Raw genomic sequence first — 18,714 nt, 5'->3', positions numbered from 1 at the left:
GAGATTGAGAGATTCATCTACAAGCCAAGGAAGGTCAAGACTGCCAGCAACCACCAGAAGACAGGAAGAGGCCTGGGACAGAGTCTCCCCTGTAGCTCTCAGAAGAAGCCAACCCTGCAGACACCTTGATCTCAGAAGCTTCCATAACTGAAACACTGTTGTGTTATAGCAGCCCTAAAACACTAATACAGTTAAGTATCAGATCCTTGGTCAAAGAGTACACTGTCCATGATATCACTTATATGTGCGATGTAAACCTAAAAGCAACAAATGAACAGGACAAACAAAGACTCATGGACATGGCCTATAGACTAGTGGTTACAAGAGGGTAGGGGAGAGGGGGGTGGGTAGAAGTAGATGGGGTAAAAAGGGTCAAATATGTGGTGACAGAAATCTAACTATGGGAGGTGAACACACAATGCAAATATATATATGCCTTACTGTTAAAATGTTCAGCTGAAACTTACTGGATTTCATTAACCAATGTCACCATAAAAATTAAAAATAAATAAATAAATAAATAAAAAAGAATACACTGTCATGCACCGAGGCAAAGGGACCCAGATCTGTCCACAGAAGAACTATAACTCCAGAAGAGTACGCAAGTAAGTTCTGCTCCATGTGCGACTCTTAATCCACAGTCGAAATGCCTGGCTTTAGCCTTGAAATACAGCGTGTGTTCTAAGTTCATGATAACTAACCTCTTTGTTGATGTTCTCGAATATGCCTAGATATGGGCAAAACCCAGTGGCAATTTTCTCGCTGATCTTCTCACCATTACAATAGGTAATAACTCTTACATAGTACTTAATACATGCCAGGCGCTTTTCTAATATATATGAATTTATTTAATTTTCACAACAACCTTATCCTGTACAGACTATAATTATGCCCGTTTTACAGATAAAGAAATCGAGGCACAGAGAGATGAAGTAACTTGCCCAAGCTACACAACTAGAAATGTTGGAGCTGAGATGTGGACCCAGGCACGAGATTCTATGCCCTTAAACAGTATAAAAAATGGTTACCAATTGCTGTGACCTTACCCTGGGGCAGGTGCTATTCTAAATACATATTCTAACTCATTTCAGATTCACAATCATTTATTAAGCTCTCAGACTGCTTATTTTTTCCATATTCATACTTCCAGGAAAGCTATTTTAATTTTCAATGAAAAAAGGTCCCCCACTTCCTATACGTATACAAATAATCTGGTTCCTCCATCAAAGTAAGTCATGGGCTGATGAGCCTACAGCTACCTTTAGGGGGTATCTTCCGGCCTCCAGCTGCCAGCCCTTGCACCTCTCAACACAGCCATGCCTGCCACAACTTCCAGCCCTGATCTTCCAGCTACCATTGGGAAGTAAATGCGTCTTTGGGGAAAGCCAGATCTCCTAAGGCCAAGCTCATTGCTTTCCAAACTAAAATTTGCTGGGTATTTTTACTTTCTTGGTTGAAGACTAGTGGGACTTGACTTCCCAACCTCTGCATGTGATTTAATATTTTGGTATGAAATAATAACTTTTGCTTTTACTGAAGAGTCACAGAGGGAAAAGAAGGAGCAGGAGAGCAATGTGGAGGAGGAAGAGGAGAACAAACAGAAAACAGAGGAGGGAGAAGAGGAAGAGCCAAGGATGACGGTATACCTGTGCCAAGAACTGGGGACAGGTACTCAGTACACTGATCCCACTGCTGGAAACTCCGAGAGGTTGGATGGCTGGCCTGCTGCTGAGCAGGACTTGAACCTGGTACCCCCACCTCTGTACCTGAGAGCTGAGATGGGGTGGAGGCAGTGGTCCTGCTCAGCAGTTCTGACAAGAAGGGGGTCTTCTCAGGTCACTTCTTGGTTGGATAGGAGGTGATGAACACCATCTCATCTGCAAAGTCTGCAAAATGATCTCTCCAAGGTTCTATGTGCCCCTTAGGCCAACCCTGAGAACACAGCTATGATTGTTCAGAGGTTTTTTCACTTTAGAGGTTGATGGCTGTGTCATGTCACACAGCTGTGGCATAGTAGTCCAGACTGCGCCCACACGTGTGTACTTGGGCCTTTTGACTTGACTCTCCCTCCATAAACGCTAATGATGCCATATGCAGGCAAGCTTCCTTTCAGAATGAGCCAGCGGGACCCCCTGATGGTTACTGGTTCCCTCCAAATCTGTTGGATAAGTTATGAGGAAATAGATCTTTCTGCCTCAGTAACAACAAAATTGGTCTTTGCATCTGTGAAAATTATGCTCTATATGACAGCAATCCTGAACGTTAATCAAATATCAATCACTGACATGAGTGGAAAATAGGGCTGGAGTCTTTATTCAGGCCTTTCGAGCAAAGCAAAGCAAGGGCTGACTGTGGAGAAAACTGGCTGATAGGCTTAAAATAGCCCAGTGGAGTGGAAAGAACCTCAGCTTGGGGGCAGAGTCCTGTTTAACTCCTGGCTCTGCCCCTAAAGGCATGTGCTCCTTGGGCCTCAGTTTTCCCATTTGTAAAATAAGAGAAATATTGTTACCCCTCAGATCACTGAGGGACTGAGAGAATGCACATAAAGTGCATAGCCCACACACACCCTACATACGACCAATGACTAGGAATACATGCGGAGAATAAATCTTCTGGGGAGAAGGCCCCTTTTCTTGCCAAATATTAGCTCTGAAGATATTTAACGGGTGCTCTGTCCACACCAGGTGAATATCCTCTTTTAGTTTGCAGTCAAGTTTCTGGGCTGTTTAGTTCCCATGCAAAGGGTTTACTCAGTAGCACTGCCCTGCTCTCCCTCTGTCCTTGTCCCAACTTCCCAGACTCACATCTTAGCCCCTTTAAAAAGCCCTCCACCCCTTAATGCAGAACCTGAAACTAACCATGAGGAAAGCAGGCTAACCAAAACTAGGAACATTTTACAAAATGCATGGCTTGTAATCTTCACAAGTGTCCAGGCTGTGAACGGCGGACCAAAGAATGGTCCTTGATTAAAGGAGACTATAGAGATATGACAAAAAATTGCAACATGTAATCCTGGATTTTTAAACTTTTTTTTTTTTTTTTTTTTTTTTTTTTTGCTGTGGAGCTAATTGGCAAAATTCAAACAAGGCCTATATCAGATATTAATTTCCTGATTTTTATAATTATACTATGGTTATGTAAGAGAATATCTTTGTAGGAAATACACATTGAAATATTTAGGGGTAAAGGGACATGATATTTGCAATTTACTCTCAAATAGTTCAGAAAGTATATAAAATATATATTAAAAAACATAAAAATGTATACACACACATACATGGGGGGTGTTTGAATGATTTTTGTAACTTTTCTGTAAATTTAAAATGACCTCCTTCCCCCTAACACTCTACAATTGATTGCACTGTTTCCCTTTCACTTTGTGAATGCTTGTAATAATTTTTTTTTGGTGGGTAGTGTATAGGAGTTCTTTTGTACTCTTCATACCACTTGATTTGTAGGCAAATAATGTTAAGCTGGAAGGATCCTCAGAGACTATCTAATTTGAACCTCCCAGGTGCTGTGACCAGGCCCAGAATTGGAGGTCCTGACTCTCAGCCCAGTGCTCTTTCTTTTTCACACTATGACCACACAATGCATTCGGCTGCCAAGGAGTGACAGCTATGACAAGATGCTGATCCCCTTGGCTTTTAAGGCAATGGATGGTGGACCTATCAGGATTGGGTGGAGGCCCTGGTGTCAGTGTCCTTCTCTCTGTTCACTCCAGAGGGACCGGAAAATGTTGGGCAGCTGCTCTAATTTCATCTACTCCCAGGGCTCTAAATAACACTTATGTGTTAATGAGTCTGATTTGTCTCTCCAAACCTGAGCTCTGTCTGAAGTCCACACTCCTGTATCCATCTGCCAACTCTTCCTGCTCCCTGAACTAGCCAGCACCTCTAATGTAACATGTCCAAAACCAAATGCTAACTTTCTCCTCTCCCCTGCTTTTCCTTATCTCAGTCTGGCATTACTGTTCACCCAGGTATTCAGGCCAAATCCTAAGTGGCACAAGGGTTTACCTGACTGGGCCTTCCTGCATTGTCAAGCTCCTTTCTCACCATTCTTTACAGCCAGAACCTCTAGGCACCCACCTCTTCGCTGTCCCAGGAGCATGACTGGCTTGGCATGCCCCACCTTCAGGGTCTTTTCCATACTGCTGTCTCTGCCCAGTGTTCTCCTGCCAAGGGCCACTCCCTGACTTCACTCAGGACCTGGTCTCAGGCCTTTTCAGATAGGCCTTCCTGACTAGCTTATGTAAAGGAGCACTCTCTGCCCCTCCCCGACGCTGACTTTTCTTTATCTGACATCATATGCTTATTGTTCACTGTCTCTATCCCCTACTAAGTTCCTAGAGGCCAGGAATCTATTTGGTTCCTTCTCTATTCCAGCCACTACTTGGCACATAATAGGAGCTCTATATATATTTGTTAAAGTAATGAATGAACACATGGTTAAGTTGAAAAAGCAAGGAACAGAACAGTGTATATAATACACAAATTTCTCACATCTATGCTTGCCTATCTTTGGGAGGATTTAATAGCTATGGCCTCTAGGAGGGTGAATGGCTGGGGGCAAGGGTAGCAGGGAAATGTTTGTGCAGGCCCTCTGGGTACTTTGAATTTTTCAGTAAGTAAGGTATTACTGAATTGATGAATTTAAAAGACATATACATACATATATAAAATTAGTATGTCATACACCTAAAATGAATACAACGGTATGTCGATTACATCTCAAAAAAAAAAAAAAGTCCACCTATAATTGAATCCACATTTCCTTCCTCCAAACATCGTAAGGTACATCTCCATCAATATATGAAAACATGTGTTATGAATATAAAATCATGATACACAAATTCTGTATGTATGGTACATAATTTTTTAAAAAGAACTTTAAAAGCATTTAGCACTAAAAGACATTACATCTAGAGCCTATACTCAGAGTTCTCAATATCTCACATATGCAAAAGTCCCCTACGGATCTAAATAAAAAGTTACCGAAAGGAAGACGAAGAAAGAAGAAACAAAAGCAATTATCTTTAAGGTGTACATCTGGGTAAAAATATATATTTAAAACATATATGTTTATATATTATATAATTATATACTTATGTTATATATATTATGTTATATAATATAATATATTATGATATAATATAATATATTATATCATATCATATCATATCATATCATATTATATTTTATTACATTATACATATTACATAACCATCCCCTCATTAATGTTGCTGGCCATCTATAATCGTCATAACAAAATAATTATGAGAAGACAGTCATGGCAGATTTAGCATGCATTTGTGAGCAGGGAAGAAGCAGTGGTGGAATGATGAACTTGGAACACCTGGGAGAGTGGCCCAGCTCTATCTCTACTAGAGGGACTCTGGGCAAATCACCTGCATGGCTTTAGTGGGTCTTGGGTTCCTTTACTGTAAGAAGGGGGTACAGAAGTTGAATCTGTCATCTTGGAGGTCTCCAACATTCTGTGATTCTGTTTTGACTAGGTGTTACCTGTTGGCCCACACACGTAGACAGATGCTTTATCTCTGAGATCTGTGTAGACATAACACCAATGTTGCAGGAACCCTCCTGCCAGACACTGACCCAGCTGGGTGTCCTCCTGGCTACCTATGCCTAAGTATGACTGAGCCAGAAGGCTGAGGTTCACGTTCCTGCTTCCAGAGGCTTCCTCCTCATGCCTGAGGCTTGGGGCTTTTGCACTCTGTGCCTCTGCCAACTTCTATTAGCCAAGTGAAGTGCTCTGGGGAGCTACTGCATGTGAGCTGAGCAAATGGTGTTGGATCTAGGTATGCACAGGGCTGCCTCTTTGTCCCTAGAGCTGGGCCCACCTGCAAGATCAAGGAGAATGTCAGGTGGTTTCGTGAGCCAGCAGGCAAACTCATTAAAGTGAACTTCTCTTTCTCGAAAAATGCTGTAAGAAAAAACTGTGAAGAAGTGCTCTCATCCTGTTTTGGGAAAGGCCCTGTGTCAGGGAGGGGGTATGGGGAATGGGAGAGGCAATTCGTGGACCTCAATTCTCAAATCATCTGCATTAGGGGAAGAAAGGAAATACAGATGCACAGGAACTGGCCTCTTACTTTGGAATGCCCCATGTTCTGTTTTCCTTATTAGATTTGTCTAAACTGTTTTAGACTGAGACTAATGTTAAGATTGGTTTGCATTCCCTCTGTACATGCCAGCGAATTGGTGAAGAGATGTGTGGGAGTGTGCTGGGTTCCAGAGGGAATTCCTTGTGGAAATTTCACAAAGAATTCTCTGTGGATAGTCCTCAAAATTGAGTTGAGGGTGCAATTATAGTATGGGAGAGTAAGAAAGGGTAAAAGGAAACTACTGCAAATCAAACAAGAATGAGGAAGAAAACGTCTTTCAAAAGAAGTTCAATGATGTGTATGGTTTGATTTTCTTAACGGATGTTTTTCGGCCTAATTCTGCCCTTATTTTGAAAGCTCAGGAGTTCTAGTCTTTAGGGGAGAGGGAGTGGGGAAGAAGGTACACAAAATTGTCACACTTAGAAAAGGGTCGCTAAAAAAGGTTGTGAAAATTCTGTCCTTGATATTAAAGAAGACAGAGACGGTATTTAGGCTGGTGGATTTAGATCAAGGGGAGCTTCTAAATCACCTGGAGGTAGGGCCTGTCCTTCATTTCAAAAATCCCAGAGAGATTGTAATTCAACCCAATTCTCTGTTGTCATCCCTGAAAAACACCTTCCCCATACTCCTCAGGTCCAACCTCCTTGTTGGGAACAACTGTTGGACTTGTTCTTGACACTGCTTGCTTAAAAAATGAATCAGCCTGTGAAGTTTCTCCATGCACTATGATTATAAAATCTCAATGTACCTGTAACAGCTTTGCCCCACAGGAACCTACTAGGGCTTCAAATGGGACAACTGAGATTTTAACTGCTTCTCTCTCTCTCTTTCTCTCTCTCTCTCTCTCTCTCTCTCTCTCTCTCTCTCTCTCTCTCTCTCTCTCTCCCTCTCCTTCCCCCTCCCTTCCTCTCTCTCTCTCTCTCTCAATTTTATTTTAATGCACCCCAGAACAGGATGTACAGACCGCAGGTACTTTAGAAAGTTGAGGTTGAAAAAGTCTGTTGACACCAAAGGAAGGTCAAGTCCCCGTTTCCCGGCCAGGGTCTGTTCTGTTGTTCACCGGTCTGCATTTCAAACAGTATTTTTGGTGGGCAGTTAAACATGATGGATAATGTAATTCTATATTTATATATACACTTTAGAAAATACTACTTTTATCAATCAGTATTCTCAAAATCTGTAAGCCCTTCCTCAAAATAAAGCCCCAATTCTTTGAAAATCACTTTGTTCTTTGTCAGTTTGCCATTCAAAGCTTTCCATGGTCTGGCTCCAGTGTGATCTTCCACACTGGCCCCTCTCACCCCCCTGGCTACCCACTCCTGTCACTTCAAGCTGGCTGGCTGCCTCATGGTTTCAAATTCTTCTTTAATGCTGGGATAATTACATAGGTTTGTATCATTAGGATTATGGATACATCTGAACTACTTCCTAGCTGCTGAAAGAATTTCTGTTCCTATTCTCTGAATTTTGCTAGGAGGAGCACAAGGAAGCATCTAGTCCAGTGGTTCTCAACTTTGGCCGGTCACTGGAATATGGAATTAATGGGGAAGGGGAGGGTAGGAGGTGGGGTTATGTATTTTTTTAAATTGACGTATAACATGCATACAGGAAAAGGCACAAATCACAAGTGTGCCACCTGATGCCACTGGGTACACGAAATTTCTCCATGTCGCCAGCACCCAAATCAAGACACGGAACATTACCAGCACCCCCAGAAAGGCTGGGGTAGGGTAGGCTTTTTTAAAAAATGCTTACTTTCCCAATCCTCTAAAACATTGATTCCTACATCTAAGGTGAAGTCCATGAATTTGCATTCTTAAGATGCTCCCCAGGTGTTTCCCACTGTACCACCACACTTGGAGACCAGCAGTCTACCAAAGGTTTTCAAATTGCCCACATGTGTCAATTTGGGGGGATGAGGTGGAGACAGGGAGCTGCCAGACCTGCCTTCTCCTTCCATCAGAGCCACCTGTATGTCCTTCTTATACTGGGCCACCATCTATGGATAAAAATAATTTCTTATTCCACAATTCTGAAAACCACCTGTATCAGTCGGGGTTCAACTGAAGAAGCAGAGCTATAACGATAGTTATGGATATATATGTACATTTATATATATATATATGAATATATATACATATGTACATGTATCTGTAAATATTTGAGTCTATAACAGGTATTTGATCTTTGCAACAGTAATTTTTGGTTAAATAGCCTCAATAAAGCTGCTGTTTTCAGTCTGATGCTGGAGCGTGAGGTCCATTAAGCAGACAGTTGGGATGGAAAGAAGAATGGAAAGTGGGGGAGACCAACAACAATGTGGAACCTGCAAGCCTTAACTGGAACCTCATGAGGATGGATGGAAACTTGTGTCAGTCCTTTGTTGCCTTTGACCTTGATGGTTTGGCTGTCCTCTAGAAGCCAGGGGCCCTCATCATGGAGCTAAGCATACACACCTGGATCCAGAGTCAGAGAACCAGAAGGGGAATTTAGCTGAAGATGGAGTAATTGCAGCCTTGGCCGCTGCCTCAGGTCAGTGTGGTGAGCCAGTAGGTAGGTGACAACTCATCTGTTGCCAAATGGCTGCTGCTTCCTTTCCATCCTCCATGTAGATCACCCAAGAATCTCTCTGTGGCCTCATCCCATAAGACAGGGCATTTTGGGAAATGTAGTTCAGCCTAGCCAGGCTGACATGCGACAAAGCCAGCATCACCCATTTGATCATTGGTCTTAAACTTGTCTACATATTGCAATCATGTGTGGAGTTTAAAAAAAATGATGCCAGGCCTAGCATCAGGATATGTGAAAGCTTCTTAGGTCACCCTAATGTGCAACTGAGACTGAGAAACACTGGCTGTAAAGTACTATCCCCAGCCCAGGGCCCAAGAGGGGCGTAAAAAGATCTGGTTATTGTCTCAAAGGCCCTAAAACATTTTTTTTGTTATCCTGACTTCCTGCAACTGTCAGTCCTCCCTCTGAGAACCTAGCCACAATCCTCCTGCAGTCCTCGGCACACTGGTTGTGCCTTGAATGAAGCCATTGCTGGTTATCCTACTGGTGCTAAGTGGATTAGGACACAGTGGGGAGACTGAGATCATCCCAATGCCATCAAGCTCATAGTGAACTGAAGACTTGGAAGTTTTCACTATTAAGCTTCTAAATAAAGCATCTCTTCCTCCCAGGCACAGACTAATTAAATAATTATAACACACACAAAGCGGTCAGTGAACACTTAACTACCGAAATACAAGCAAGAGTTGGCAAGAGCCAGTGCTGTGAACTCGCAGGTGGCTGAGCTGCCACTGCTGGGTTTTTCTCAAAGATGCTGAAAGAGGGGGCTGAGAGGGGTCACTGTAGGGGAGGAAGTGGGAAAAGAGTTGGAGGCAGGGAAAAGCTCAGGTTCAAGTTCTAAGGCTGTCACTAATTAGCCCTGGGGCTTGGGCAAGTCATATAGGTTTCTAAGCCTCAGTATCAGCTCCACCTCCTACACAACAGGGTCACTGAAAGCATCAGAAGAAAGAAGAAAAATGATCTGGAGGGAAGAAAGTCTAAAAGCTTGGATATTTCTGTGTGCAAGGAAGTAGTATTAATTCTGTTACAGACAACACTGGTGTAAGGGAATGGTTATATAAGCTGTGGATTATTTAGGCGCTCTGCTTTCCCTTTCCTATTTGTGATGTGGTTATTCCTAATGAGGTCTGCTAAAGTGTGAGACTGGCACATTTGATGAAAATCAGTCTCTGGAATTCCCTTTGGATTTTTATTATGTATGCTCTCCCTCTCCTCCCTACTACAACAGACGGTTGAAGACTGCTGAGCGACCTACCCTATACTCTAAGTTTACATAGAGAGCATCTTTCCAAGAAACAACAGCAGCAAAAGTAGCTTTCACTGCATTTCTGGGAAGAATCAAGCAGTGCTGCAGTGTGCTTGCCGTTTCAGATAGTCGTCTGTGCCCGAATCAGAGTTTAAGCATCTTGGGAGCAATGACAGCTCTTGATATCCATTTATTTGGCTCTCTGACAGTGCTGAAGACAACGCAGCAAAGGATGTTCTATGTGCTAGTTATAGCTCTGCTCCTCCAAAGTCATTCTAGTCTTCTCAGCCTCAGTTTTCTCCTCCATAAAGTGGGAATTATCCACGTCATGGGATTACTGTGTAGTACAATTAGACAATGTGTGGGAAAATACTTCCACACTGTGCAAATGGGGGGGAAAATGTGATAGGAGTTGTTACTTCTCAAGAACTAGATACTGGATGATTTTCTTGTTGAGGACAGGAAGGCACAGAGCAGAAGTGGTCTGCCCTGGGCTACAGATCAGAGGTGGAGATGAGGGGGAAAGGTAAGGGCTCCAGGGGGCCTGCAGAATGACAGAAGGTGCTTTCTCACCGCCCATCCCGGGAGGTCTCTGTGCTCTTTCTCCTGCTGGAAGCTGTTTCTTTGGTCTGGTCCCTTGTCTACTCACCCGCTTTTTTGTCCAGTGTTTATTGGGCACTTATCCTGTGCCAAGCATGTGCCAGGGGTTGAGAATTGAATGGTGAACAAAACAGATGAAGTCCCTGACCTCATGGAGCTGAATCTACCCTGTTTATTCTCAAACAGGTTTGGACTCAGCTCATGAACTGAGAGAGTTGGACAGCTAGCTTCATGCAGCCTCAGGGACCAATGTAAAAGGTGTGTTTTATTTGGATTCTAGATTGAAGCTGAAATATATCAACACATGGAGGCTGGGTCTGATAATAAGAAAAAGAAGAAAAGGTAAACCCCCGCCACCCTCCTTTGGGTTTTTCTTGCTGTGTCCCTGTTTCCCGAATCCTGCTCTAGATTTTACCCTCTAGTGAAACTAACTCTGACCTCACTTATTCATCCTGAGTGTAGGGGTGAAAGCCTTGAGGTAAAGGAATGCCATTTCAGCTGAAGGGAGAGGGATGTCAGAGTTCACCCCAAAATCACATCACGAAGGTGCATTTGCTGGGGAAAAGTGGGGGCAAATGTCAGGTATCCATTGTGGTTTTTAAAGATTACCAAAGATCAGGGAGGAGAGGAGTGAGGGCAGGGAGCAATGTGGCTATTGTCAGGGTCCTAGCTTTTATTCAGGAAGATGGGTTTGCAGGTGCTTATTGCATTACTGAAAGCAACTAACTAGATAATTAACCGTACAAATTAAAGTAGGGAAAAAGAAAGACCAGGGAGTCTTCACTAGCCGGAACTCAGAAAAGGTCCATCAACAGGCCCTGTTTTTTCTCAATTTCTACCAAGCCGCTGGACAACCCCACTGGTGAGTTTCTGGATGGATCTACAATTTCCCTCTTAGTGAGAAAGGTAAGAAGAAATAGCTTTTTATAAGACACTCCCCAAAAGCCAAATTCCTGAAAGACTGTAGGTAAGGCAAATCCCAAGTGGACTCATTAAAAAAAAAGTTTTTATGGTAAAATAAAGCACTGACATACAAAACTACACAAAACAAATGTACGCAGATGCTCTGGAGACTCCTGGGCAGGTAAAGAAGGGCACCTGTTTGGCCGCCCCAGAAGCTCGTCCACGGGTCTGTCCCTCCTGCAACCTCACCTTCTTCCAAAACTACCCACATTCCTGACTTTCTTCCTTCTGTTTATTTATGGCTTTATCACTCAGTGTGTATCCTTAGATACCATGGTTAGTCCTGCCCATTTTTTACACGTCTCTTAAGCGACCAGTTCCTCCTCCATCTATTTATTTTCCTTACGATGCATCTGTTGAAGACAGTCTGTCTAACCTGCAGTTTTCTACTGTCTGGATCTTGCTCTTGGTGCATGCCAACACATTCGAATACACTCATTCTTAATGCAAATAATCACCCACTTAAAAAAAGAAAAACAAAATTGTATGCAAGCCATGTTCTTCAGGAGGCACAACCCACCATAATCACATTCTCATGAGTGTGTGGGCAAAGGGAGCTCTTACAATAGAGGTAATGAGGCAGGGAGGAAAACAAGATCAGGGTGTGTGGGGGGGAGCTCTCTGTGGAACTAGTGATTTATGAAAAATTATTTTGCAATTGGAAGTGACTGGGGAATGCTTCTCTTTAATGTCTTCCAATATAGTTTGCTCTAGTAGGAAGTACATTTGGAATGAGGTTTGGCATCACGTTATGCTCTTGAGTCCAGGGTTGTATACCATTAGGTTTTATCAAAGATGATTGCATAATAGAAGCCTGGATATAGTAAAAACCTAAGGAATCTAAGCCACTAACCAGATTCACCAAATGTAATAAATATAAATGAGAGATGAAAAGAAGATTAGATCTGGCCATTTACTTATGGTTTGGAGCAAGAAAAGTAAGCTTAAAAATTTTTTTCCTTTCTCTACTCTCAGCAGGCAGTCCCATGAACATAATTATTAGCACTTTCAAAAGGCTTTATCAAATATTGACTTAATAAAGAGCACATCCATTTAATGGTGACCTCAGATACCCCAATAAATCCAGGACCCTAAATTATATGCTCCAGGGCTATGGCACCCACACAATGAACAAAAGAAATGAGCAGCGCCATACTAGGAGATGGGAGGTTTTACAATACTTAAATGTTTGGGGTCTATTTCGATTTGCACAAGGGGGGGAAAAAAAAGCTCTAAAACAGATGAAGACAATAAAAAGATTCAAAGTCAAGGCACTCTTCAAACCCACTAGGTTACTGACACTACCTTCAGAACTTTATTACAGCATTAGTCGTTCAGCCATGAAAGTGGCCTAACAGATATCAAAGGGGAATAAAAGAAATTAGGCAGAGGCCCGAACTGATCACATTCTGGCTCCCTATTCTTATATCTTTCCTTAGTTCTCCTAGGGCTTGTATTTGTGAAAGAAAGCAGGATTGTGTATTGGGTGGGAAGGAGCAGTAAGGGAAAGATAATCAGGAGAGGACTTAATGCAAATCTGCCAGGCAGACTGATTTCTTTCCTGGGCACAGGAGTTTTTAAAATCTGCTGGCAAGATTGGGTTTCCGTTCTCACAGTGTAGATGGTAACTGATTTCCAACCCTGGTTTTTACAATGCTCTAGGGTATTTTCAATGATTACGATGTCTATATTTAAAATTCTCAAAATCAAATTAATTTAAATTCACTTTCACTGAAAAGGCAAATATGATTCAAATGCTTATTTTGTTAGTTATTGTCTAGTCTATCTTTCTGAGAGATTTCATACTTTTTGGGATTTCTTTCTGCCTGATTCTGTGACAGTTATTCTGATGTTACAGTTCTAACCACTTGTCTTCCTGCCTGCTAGTCCTTCTCTCCAGGCCCCATTTCTGGATCACCAGAAATTCCTCAGAGTTCTTCCTTGAACCCTCTTCTCATCTCTGCCCTCACCCCAGTTCCCACTCCAAACCCCTCTATGGACTCCTCTTGTCTCAAGATTTTCAACTCTAGCCTTTAAGAACTACCTAGTGTATGAAATACCCACTGTATGAAATTTCTGAGGGGAGGGCTGTGCTAGGGCCCAGCAGTGACGTTGGAAGGCTGATCAGAACAAAGGAGGGGGGTTCAATCTAACATGGCTTCCACACTTCCATTTGCTCACTTCTCATGCTGGGCTGGCTCGGTTTAAGCACGTTATGCGCATCATAACATTTAATCTTCACACCACCTTTCTGAGAAAGCATGATTATACCCATTTTCTATACATGAGAAGATTTCATTTCAGAGAGGGCAGCAGATAGGCGAGGCAGAGCTGAGCTGTGAACCTAGCTCCAGGACCAGGTCTCAACCATCAAGCTCTTCTGCTTGAGCAGATTTGTCCTTATGTTTTTGGACAAACCACATCAGTTCTGCTGCCCCTGCCATGTAATCCTAGGTATGGGTCCTGTTCTAACTGTACCCAGACCTCCCCACTGACCATCAGCTTCACCATGAGGGTCTACCGGTGAAGGTAGGCAGATGTGTGAGATCTTTAGATCTCCCTACTCTTCGCAGGCTGGAAGGTGGTGGGACTTCCAGGGACTATGCGGTTTGCAGAAGGACAAGGGCCTCGACATACCGTTGACAAACTGTGTAGATCGGTTCATAGAAAACCACTCTACTGATGTGATTAAACATCAAAGAAATCCTGGATCAGGGAGATGTGGGAAGAGGGCAGACATGCATGATTCTGTTTTCAGATCAGTAACCTGCTCTTGAGCCATTCCTGCTGAAGAGGCATTGTGGCGGGGGCCTTTATACCCTCTCTGTGAACCATTTTAATGTCTTCTGAAACACTGCCTCCTTTCCCTACAGATCCATGGTTCATACCACTAACTACTACATGGAAATAAAATATTTGGAGGCCTTCTAGTCTGTTCATAACTTTTTTCTACTGCACACCTCATTTTGTCAGCCCAGTTTGGAGCACTAGGGGTGAAGATGAATGCTGACATAACCATGGAGTTTCATTTATTCATCATGTCTTTCTTACTCATCAGGAGTCAGCCCTGAGATGACCAGTATGGAGCTTAGATTTGGCCTGGGCCACTTACTCCTAAGGCCCATACACAAACAGACTGGCTGGATCAGGGCTCAGCAGGGAGGTGAAAGAGACAGAAAAAAGTTCCCAGAAATGTGCATTTGCCCTCAGATAGAATTTGTACCACAGGTCCCTACCTATTCCTACTGGAACACGGGGAGTTAAAAACAAAACAACCCTTGAAACTGAAACCTAATTCTCCATGGCAATTTATTAAATAACTAAGGATTTCTAGGCCTTATTAAAATAAATGTTTAGTGTATTCTCTTATCCACTGACGTTTACTTCTTCACTTGTCAGCACCTGCTGGCAGCAGCTAGAGTAAGCTCACCAATTTTGCAATTTTGCTGTATGTGCAAATCAATTTGATTTTCCCCCAAAAAGATAAAAATCAGTAAAGTGATTAAGTTATGATTAAGGCATGTCATTGAAAACATAGACAACATGAAAAGGCTGAGAAGGACTTGCCCCAAGGTCACCACTGACTTCCTTCTACCGAAGTCAAATGATTTTTTCGCCTTATTCTCCTTGCCTGCTCCACTGGGATATTGTGGGTGAATAATAAACCTCCTTCTCCTTTTTGAAATCCTCTCCTCTTTTGGCTTCCCTCATGCTATTCCTGTGCTAGGTTTCCATCCTGGCTCTCATGTTGGTTTCCTAACTGTTAATCTGTTCATCCATCCATCCATCCATCCATCCATCCAATAGATATTGAACGACTCAATATGTCAGGCACTGGGAAAAATGACAGAGCATATTTATGTCTAGTACTACAATTAAAACTGCTTTTATATATACGATTTCATTAATTTCTTGTTACAATCATGTGAAGTGGCTGTTGATACTCCCCCTTTATATAACATGAGGAAACAGACTCTGAGAGGATTTGTGATTTATTTATAATAGCACAGCCAGCAGGTGGCAGTCTGGACATGAATTCAGGGTTATATCCCAGTTAAGAATTCATACATACTGGTCAAGTGAAATGTCTCAACTAGTCTCATTGCTCCCAATTAAAGGTCATGATCCAGTCAACACATTTTTTTTTTTTTGTGGCTGTCTTAGGCTCAAAGAGTGGGTTGCTACCCTTACAGAACTTGTGGCCTAGTGGGGGAGACAGATTGATATTAACCTTATCTGTTTTCAAGGTATGAGGGAAAGTTGACCTAGTTATGAAAATCAGGGAAGACTACCAGGAGGAAGTTACCATTACATGCATACTGAAGGATGAGTCAGAGTTAGCTTTGGGAAGAGGGGATGAAAGAAAATCATATACAGAGATGGAAAAGCATGTGCAAGGGTCCAGTGGTGGGAAGACCAATGTGCTGAAATTCCAAAAGGCAAGCTTGACTGGCATATAGCAAGTGAAAGGGAGCCTGGCACAGGATGTGGTTCAGATCATGCAAGACTTGTAGCCATGATAATGATTTTTACTTTTAGCTTAACAGCAATGGAAAGCTACAAATCAAGAGTCTGGTATGATTAACTTTGATTTTGATTCTGACTCCCGTGTGCAGAATGTATTGCAGAGGAGCAAGAGTGGGACATAGCTGGAAGGCTTTTGTAGTTGTCCAGGCGAGAAGTGATGACAGCTTGGACCAGGGTAGTGGTGGTGGAAATGGAGAGAATTCCACAGGTGCCCCCTGTTCGGCTCAAGCCCATTTTTCTCCCTAAACCCTGTCACCAGAGTGTGCTCACGAATTTGCAGTGGAAGCCTGTCCACACTTCGGGGCTCTGCTGGAGTCTCCTCTTCCAGGAAGCCTTCTCCAGACAATGTGAGTCCTCCGATACTTTTCAGGAGTTGTGTCTGTCTTCTGCACTGTCCACTCTCACACCTGGTTCTTCTCTATGGCCTGGCTGTTCTCCGGTCCATCCTTGGAGGTGCCTCCATTTCTCTTGTCTTGCTTTCTCCCTTTGGAAAGTAAATGCTTTGTTGGCACTTGCTGAATGGTATCAACAGGGCTCCCTTGGAAATTACACTTGTAAATGATTACTCCTGCCAGTTGCCTTTACCCCCCTAAATTAAACACTGGTTGCTTAAATCTGACTTTATGATCTTGTTCTATTAAAATGTATGTCCCAATTTTTCTATTACTTCCTCTAAACTCTTTTCCACACTCCTCCTAGAAGAAAGCAGTTTCAGTAGGAATGGGGGTGGGGGTGGGGTAGGGGCAGGAGTATAATTAAACAGGGCTATCTGACCAGAATTCCTATACCTTTTAATGGGGTATTTGATTAATCCTTTCCACAGGCACCATTATTCATGCCTTGATGGAATCTCATTTTATAGCCCTTAATACATGGACCCAATTTATCCACATCACATTGTATTCTAATACTTGTCATCCAAGTTATTAGCTATCTCCTTCTCAGTGTAAAATCATCAGCAAGTTAGATTAGCTAGCTTATTCCCCAGGGATGATAGGGGAGATAAGAACAGACACAGTACCATATGACCACCAATGGCTCTGCATCCTCAAAAGAAGACTGCTAAGTGGAATCCATTTACAGTGCCAGTGTGGGCAAAATAAATACCTGCTCCGAGGCAGGGTCTCTGTGTTGAACGCAGGAGCCAAAGCCACAAAGGGCCGACTGCTGTTGTGCCCAGTGGTGCCGAGCCATCATCCTGAGTGGGATCACTCTGAAAAACAGTGGGGCTCCTTCCTCTCCTGCTTCCTAACATCCCTTTGGCTCTCATATCCTTCCTGAGAGGCAGAGCCCAGAGCTCCTTTTTCTTCAGAACACCACTTCTGCCTTAAATCCCCATTCTTTCCCTATTAGGGCCCTGGCAGGCCTGATGATCTAGAAAAAAGATGCATAGTGCTATGGATGGCTCTTTCTCTAGCACACAGTTGGCCCTATACAGCCAGTTCCTTCTTCTACGGAACCGAACCTATGGCTTGGGACTCATTGGTGGCTTCAGTCTTTTCTAAACAAGGTCACCCCCGCCTAGAGAGAAGGGGGCCTGCATGACCCCTATGAGACCATGGGCTCAAAGCCCACAGAGAGTTTTCAATGCCCCCTTCTCTATCTACCACCTCCCTTCAGCCAAATCAGACAAAACTCCAACAGCCCCTTCTGGAGTCCTTTTAAAAGCGCCCATCATCTTTTCACCAAAGGCTCTATATTCATTATTATTGTACTTTTCTGAGCCTGGAAGGGGAGCATGAGAGGGCCTCACTCTGTGGTGGTACTGTTCCTTCAGGAGGTGGAGCTTTATTCCCTTCCCCTTGAGTGTGGGCTGGATTTAGTGACTTGTTTCTAATGAAGAGAATAATGTGGAAGTGATAGTGTGTGACTTATGAGACTTGGTCATAAAAGGCATTTTGACTTCCTCCCTCCCTCTCTGGTTGTTGGCTCTGATGGAAGTTAACTGCTATGTTGTGAGCAGCCCTGTGGAGAGGTCTAAGGTACCGAGAGTGAGAAACTGGGGCCTCTTGCCAACAGCCAGGTGAGTGGCCATCTTGGAAGTGGGTCCTCCAGCCCCAGCCAAGCCTCCAGATTAGACAGCAGTTCTGGATGACAGCTTGACTGCAACCTTATGAGAGCCTGAGCCAGAACCACCCAGCTAAATTGCTCCCAGGTCTCTGATCCATGGAAATTGGGCAAGACAATAAATATGTTTTAGGATGCTAAATGTTGGAGTCATTTGTTAGGTAGCAACAGGCTACTAATATACTCTCACTACCTTGGAGGAAGGCCTTGGTCTCCTCCTTCCCTTCAATTCCCTTCTTGGGTTTCATTTGTTCTCCTCTCTCTGTTCAAGGAGTCTGGTGCCCCTCTGGTTCCCTCTGCCCGACTGGTCTCTGGCTTCTGCTGTGTGTCCTCACAGTTTCAAGGACTCTTTCCTGAGAAGAGGGGGATAGACAGGAGGAGCTCTTTTCCTGCTATCCGAAGTGATATCTGGGAATAAGAAAATGACATTTTGCAGAGAGCAGCCTTTCTCAGGCCATGAAACTCCTTCTTGTTTCTGAACGTGGGGGTGTCTAATGACTTCAGTCAAGCCAACAGCCAGCAGGAAAAGGCCACAAATTACGTGTTCCCGTTTGTATCATACATGTTCACTCCGGTACCCCTTCTGCTCATATGCAGTTTCTGCAGAAGGTCAGGC

At 43.3% G+C, this 18,714-nt stretch overlaps 1 protein-coding gene across 4 annotated transcripts in view; it reads right to left on the bottom strand.

The window, feature by feature from the left end:
- Positions 1-18,714, bottom strand: part of ATXN7L1 (ataxin 7 like 1) — a 213,167-nt gene that overhangs the window by 100,049 nt on the left and 94,404 nt on the right. The window contains exon 4 of one of the 4 annotated variants that reach the window (XM_016145889.2): positions 15,479-16,515. The exons of the other annotated variants lie outside the window; for them this stretch is intronic. Within the exon in view, the coding sequence (XP_016001375.2) occupies positions 16,433-16,515 (83 nt within the window). The 3' untranslated portion in view covers positions 15,479-16,432. Of the gene's footprint in view, positions 1-15,478; positions 16,516-18,714 lie in introns of those variants that run through there. 4 annotated transcript variants of the gene reach the window in all.

The sequence above is a fragment of the Rousettus aegyptiacus genome, unplaced genomic scaffold (genome assembly GCF_014176215.1).
Source record: "Rousettus aegyptiacus isolate mRouAeg1 unplaced genomic scaffold, mRouAeg1.p scaffold_m13_p_13, whole genome shotgun sequence".
Taxonomy (NCBI): domain Eukaryota; kingdom Metazoa; phylum Chordata; class Mammalia; order Chiroptera; family Pteropodidae; genus Rousettus; species Rousettus aegyptiacus.
The sequence above is the reverse complement of the archived record's forward strand: the minus strand, read 5'-3'. Positions and strand labels throughout refer to the sequence as shown.